General features: G+C 48.7%; 1 protein-coding gene across 1 annotated transcript; it reads left to right on the top strand.

Annotated features, from left to right (window-relative positions):
- The first annotated feature begins 1,397 nt into the window (after nucleotides 1-1,397).
- On the top strand, nucleotides 1,398-5,919 carry LOC133957940 (carbohydrate sulfotransferase 1-like). Its single transcript, XM_062393011.1, has 2 exons — nucleotides 1,398-1,681; nucleotides 3,224-5,919. The coding sequence occupies exon 2, from the start codon at nucleotides 3,270-3,272 to the stop codon at nucleotides 4,548-4,550; it is 1,281 nt and encodes a 426-aa protein (XP_062248995.1). The 5' UTR covers nucleotides 1,398-1,681; nucleotides 3,224-3,269; the 3' UTR covers nucleotides 4,551-5,919.
- Nucleotides 5,920-6,408: the final 489 nt, after the last annotated feature.

Here is a 6,408-nt window from a genome sequence, read left to right as displayed (position 1 = left end):
CGTGCACCTTCCTGTAGCCCGGCTAAGTTAGACACCTGACATTCTCCAGGCATGAAACCTGGACTTGGAAAGGTTCTGTTTGGATCACAGAGGCAGATATCTCAGCTCACCAGAGTCCAGATCCTCAGAATCTCCGGTAGAATCTCACTGCCCCCGTCACCGGGCCACTTCCGAGCTTCTTCACCACCTCAGTGACCTCCGCCAGCAAGAAGGAGGAGCCTACACCCCCTGCTCCTCCATCAGGAAGTCCTGTCTGCTGGATTCACAAACTCCTCAGAGAGCGAAATATTTCAAATGAGAGGATTTCTACACAATTATTCATCAATTTCATGGTGAATTCTAATAAAGCTATATATTATCTCGTAGCACTTATAGAAAAAAGTTCCAGAGTAAATCAGTTTGCACATGATGACATGGTGAAGACGTCAGACAGTAGAAAGCTGCTCCTCGTGGATCCCTCACTCATACCTCCACTGAGCAGGTTATATTCCTGTGTGTTGACTGGTTTGTGTGTTTGTCAGGAGGAGGAGACAAAACTACGAAACAGATTTAGATGAAACGTGTTTGAAGGACCACAAAAAGAACCCACAACATTTTGAGGAATCCCAGAGTATTTCTCTTACTGAAACTATGCAAGATTTGGCATTTTTGGAATAATTCATGGATCTTAAATTCAAACAATAAAACAAATATGAGTTTAATATTGGTGTGGCAATTTGGTGCAGCTTGATTGGGTTCAAAGGGCCTGATGGGCCCTGGCAGAGGTACAGGCTCAATCAGTGCCACGTCCATGCTGCCTCTTCTCAGGCAGCTAGTTCTCACCACCCTCACATCACGATCATTATCGACCCGCCATCGCCTGTATCAGTTCCTGGGATGCAGGAGAGCTGGAGCCGGGGCTTTACCCGATCACACAGCCCGAGGCTCCATGTTGATGTTGCAGCTCAACCTTTATGCCAGAGGAGAAACCCAAACCCAAAACAGGAGTAAGTCCCTCAAACCCACGGATAACATGGAAGATGAGTGAGCTGTCAAAAAAAAAGCTGCAGGGACGTTTGAAGACGTTTGAATTGCATTGGATTGAGCTGCAACGCCCCCCCCCCCCCCCCCCATCTCCTCCCTCCATCGGCATCGTGCTGAGTAGATGATGACTGCATTTTCATTTTTGGGTGAACTATCCCTTTAAGTTTAGGGGCTGGGGAATGCATTATGCCAATGAGTGTGTGTGCGTGTGTGTGTGTGTCTATGTGTGTTTGAGTCCGTGCATGAGAGAGAGAGAGAGAGAGAGAGAGGGGGGGGGAGAGGGAGAGAGAGAGGGGCAGGTGGATAGGGGGAGGGGTCGGGGGTGGTCCAGACAGACGCTCCTTGTGTACCTCACACACTCGCAGCCTCTGCGCATCAGTCGAGGGGGGAAGCTGCCCGTCGCTGTTCCCCGGCTCAGCCTCTCGCATCCTGGCTGCAGAGCATCAACACCGCCGCTCCTCCGCTTTCTCCCGGAGCTCCGCAACAATCCCCGAGCAACTTCAACCGGCTCCCGGCGCCTCTACACGGGGAAACGAACACAGCTCGGGCCGGCGCGTTGCGTTTTATTCCCTTCTCGGATGAATTAGGATCAGGTTGGATTTGGTCTGTTTCCTATAGACGAGCGGCGCGTCATGAGGATTCTACAACTTCCAACAAGGTATAACGGGAACAAGTCCGATTTTTGATTGTTTCCTTGAGGGGATTTTCTGCAGCTTTATTTCATGCGTTGCTGGTTTTGGACACTTGCAGCCGGGCGGGATGCATTGATGCCGTTTGTTCCATGTTGTGTTATCGCAGCACTGGTTTCGAGCTCCTCTGCATCGCACTGGTCCCTCTCTGCAGCACGAGTCTCTCTTCAGTCAGAATAATCCACGAGGATGAGGAGCAGTGATGCTCCGCGAGAGAATCGAGTCGGTTGTTGTGTTGCTGCCACAGACACGAGTCGGGATTTTATGTTGTGTCAGAGTATCAAGTAAAAAAACTAAACACATCAACAGACTGAGCTCCTCCATCACACACGAGAGGCTCGAGACGCTCTGCAGACACACTCCAGCTCCTCTGCAAGAATTAGTTCATTTAAAACGTATTCTCATTTCTTATTCCCCATTGTTTTCACTTAATGTCTCTTTCGTGGACCTGACAAGTCTAATGCACGTCTGAAGTGATGAGGGTTTACCCCCCCCCCCCCCCACACACACACACACAGCATCAAACCTCTGTGTTTAATCCTGAAGAATTATCAGTATTTTTAAACGTTGTGATTTCTCAGTGATTATCCGTCTTTGACCTGCAGCCTCGTGTCTCCTTGACGTGACATCGCTATGGAAGCTTCAAACTGCTGTTTACCTTCCTGTGCTGGCGTGGAGGCCACTTTTAGTTTTTCCTGATGAACTAGTGAAAACACGGCTCAGTGCTGAGATCAGGCCGGAGCAAGGTCCTCGAGTTAGATGTGCAGAGGTGATGGAGCAGACGGAGAGTGACAGTGAATACGGGTGTGCTGCAGAATAGTGGACTTTGTGTCTGTAGTAATCATTATATTGTAACTTTTGGTGCATTTTGAACTCTTAAAGTTGTGTTTCTATAACCACATTTGTTTTAATATCAGTTATAAGCCAGTTTAAAGCACTGGTACAAACTAAACAACGTGTCTTGCCATCTCTAGATTCCTTATACATCCTGTTCTGGGGTTCCCTCGCTGTTTGTGACCTCTTGTCGTTGTGCGTTTTAATTTTCACAGATTAGAGCCGTGGCACTGGAGGAGAAGCAGGAGGTGAAGTGATTGAGTCACACAGTTCTGTCTCATGGCCACAGTCATGTACATTAAGAACTAACTGCTCTTCTTCCACGGAGACTGATCACACAGCCTTTTGGCCCCGGATGTGTAAAAGATAATGTGATCATCTACGATTGTGTTGTGATTTCCTTCCGTGTCTGGTTGTAGTGTGTAATAATCAATCATCATTTAAAGGGATAGTTCACAGAAAAATGAAACTTTACTCTTTATCCAATCACCACTGCGCCGATGGAGGAGGAGGGTGAAGTGTTTGAGTCCATGAAACACTTTCAGGAGTTTCAGGGGGTAAACTGTGTTGCATCCAATTTCAAAACCACTGAAGTAACTGGTGTAGTGTGTGAATTTGCAGTAAGTGAAACTGATTTCTCAGAATGAAAACCTGAACCCTTCTCTCTCTCCTCACAGGGAGGACCTGTCAACCACCGCTGTGTCTCAATGAAGAGCTTCAGCCATGCACTGTTCCGTGAAGGCAGTGATTTTGCTGGCTCTGACCACCATCGCCATCCAGTACACGGCCATCCGGACGCTCACCTCCATGCCTTTCCAGCTCTGCCCGCTGCCCAGCCCCCAGAACTGTGGCCAGGACACGGAGCCCCCCCCTGAGCGGGCTGGAGGCGGAGGCTGCGATGAACTCCCCGACTCGTCCTTCAATGCCACGCGTAAGAAACAAAAAACACACATCCTGATCCTGGCCACCACTCGCAGCGGCTCGTCCTTCGTGGGCCAGCTGATCAACCAGCACCAGGACGTGTTCTACCTGTTCGAGCCGCTCTACCACGTCCAGAACACGCTGCTGCCGCGTCTGTCCACCAGCCGCTTCGCCACAGAGCGCCGTTTGATGCTGGGGGCCAGTCGGGACCTCCTGCGCAGCATATGTGTTTGCGATCTTTATTTCCTGGAGAGCTATATCAAACCGACGCCCTCCAACCACACCACGGATAAACTGTTCCGCCGCGGCGTCAGCCGAGCGTTGTGCCAGCAACCCGTGTGTGATGCCTTTGGCCCTGCGGACGTCAATGTGGAGGAAGGGGACTGCATCAAGAAGTGTCCCACTCTGAACATGACCTTAGCAATGGAGGCGTGCCGCGGGAAACGGAACGTGGCTCTCAAAATTGTCCGCGTGCCGGAAGTTGAAGATCTCCGAGCTTTGGTGGAGGACCCGCGGCTGAACATCAAAGTCATTCAGCTCGTCAGGGACCCGCGAGGAATCCTGTCCTCCCGGATCGAGACTTTCAGGGACGCGTATCGTCTGTGGCGGATCTGGAGGGCCACGGGGAGACGGCCCTACAATCTGGACATGAGCACGTTCACTGTCCTCTGTGAAGACTTTCTCAATTCGGTGTCCACTGGTCTCAGCCATCCCCACTGGCTCAAAGGGAAGTACATGTTGGTTCGCTATGAAGACCTGGCGAGAAGCCCTCTGGTCAAGACGAGGGAGATCTACGACTTTCTGGGGCTGTCCATGGATAAGAACGTGAAGGACTGGATACAGGCGAACACTCAGGGCACCAACGAGCCCTCCACCAAACACAAGTTTGGCACCATGAGGGACTCGGCGGCGAACGCGGAGAGCTGGCGTTTGAAACTGTCGTACGACATGGTGGAGTACACGCAGGCCGTGTGTCAGAAGGTGCTCCACCAGCTGGGATACAAGGCTGTGAGGTCGCCCGAGGAGCTGAAGAACATGTCCCTTTCACTGGTGCAGGACAAAACCTTTGTACCTGTTTTGTAACGAAGATATCTCTCTAGTGATTATTTTTGATATATTTATAATTGTTGCCTTATGATTTCCCCCCCAGATAGTTTGTCTTTCTTTCTGTTTTTTTTTTTTGTTTCTTCAAATTTGCACTAAACTTTAAAGATATCGAATGCACCGAGGGAACCACGGAGCGTTCCCCCCGACGTTACACAACAGCACACTTAAAGAAACACAACGCTAGTTTACAAATGTCTTATTTCCTTCTTTTTCTATCATCTCCGGAAACCGAGATGAGACACCCTCCTCGTTCATCCCCTGTATGCAAGCTGTGGTGTGGACATGTTTTCTACCTGTGATGGAGAAAGTGGACTGTACGAAGCCCAACTGTGCAATAAATGGTGAATGTTGCAGTGAACCTTTACTGCTGTGGCACTTCTCTCCGTGCGGGGAGCGGGCGAGACGCTTCTGACAGATGCCGCACTCGCAAAGGATAATTGCAAACAATTAATAAGCTCTCGAGTTAAAGGGACAGGATCCCAGCGGAGGTCACCAGTGTGTCATGGGAGGATACACAACCATCTGCGGTAGACAAACACACACTAATTAGATGTGATGCTTAAATCGTTACTGCCGGTGTTCGGGGGGGGGGGGGTTATTCATATTTTTCAGCAGAGAGAAATGATGTAGGAGAGATCCGGAAGAGGAGCTGCATTTATTCCAAGTCGGCCTTTTCTGTCTTGGTGGGTCCAACATGTTTACTGGTTCCACTGGTAGAAAGACATTCGGTGAAGCAGCAGCAGATTTCCTCACTTTTTATGTCGTCTGATAGAAAAAAGGTATAAAAGCGGGAAAACCCCCCACACTAAAAGAAATGGCGTGTTCTTTCTCTCCCAGGTAGAATAGGCCGCCCTTCTGATGGTTCATGTTAGATTTATCTTCCACATGAAAGATTCATAACTGAGGAGGATATGTCTTTGTAGAGCAGGTTGCACTGCGGATTCCCTTTTTTCATAAATGTTTTGCTCCTACAGTACAACACAACCACATTTATTTCTACACAGATTACAGATGAAGAGCATTAGTTTAATGAGTGGACATAATCTGGAACCAATCCTCTGATGGTCGTGGAACAGTCGGCTGCGTTCTACCAGGCGATGTTAAAGGGCAGAAGCTCCAGGCTGAAACACAGAGCAGGTCACTGAAGTAATATGTTGTTCTGCAATTTAAAAAATGATCCTGAATCAAAGTTTACATTTGTTTTATTTAACTTTTGTTTTCCAAAACCCTGTTCACAGGAAATATCTGAACTCAAGCACAAATAAATCTCACTGTCATGATGATTTGCTGCATAAAATACTAGCAGTTTGTTTATTGGTGGAGTTTTGGACCAGTATTGATTTGATTTGGCACAAAGTATAGAATGTATATAAACTGCATAATGTGTCTCGACCCCCCCCCCCCCCCCCCCCCCCCCCCCCCCCCCCCGCTGTGCCTAGGTACGCAGCCATTGGAGGATGCAACCAGAAATGGTTTATCTGATCTCCTCACTGGTTAGTTTGCAGGGAACATCTCTCATCTGATGCTTTGTACTTCATTTTTATAAACTGTTGTATTCTGTGGCAGCTTAAACTGAATGTGAGTTTGCATCACGTGGCACGGGGGGGCCGACGCAGCTGCAGCCATAAAGTTTTCCTCTGAGACGTTGAGTAAACGTCCTGAATTCAATATGAGGAGCGAGTTGCATTTAGGACCTGAGTCGTGTGTCACAGACGGAGACAAGGCAGGATCTTAAAGATGGTAATCAGTTAGCGTCACTAAGCTTTACCACAAACAAAGACACTTTCCAGCAATGAAGACATAATTACACTTCCATAAACAATCGAAAACAAAA

This window comes from Platichthys flesus, chromosome 1, assembly GCF_949316205.1.
Source record: "Platichthys flesus chromosome 1, fPlaFle2.1, whole genome shotgun sequence".
Taxonomy (NCBI): domain Eukaryota; kingdom Metazoa; phylum Chordata; class Actinopteri; order Pleuronectiformes; family Pleuronectidae; genus Platichthys; species Platichthys flesus.
Note: the sequence above shows the minus strand (reverse complement) of the source record. Positions and strands in the feature narration are given on the sequence as shown.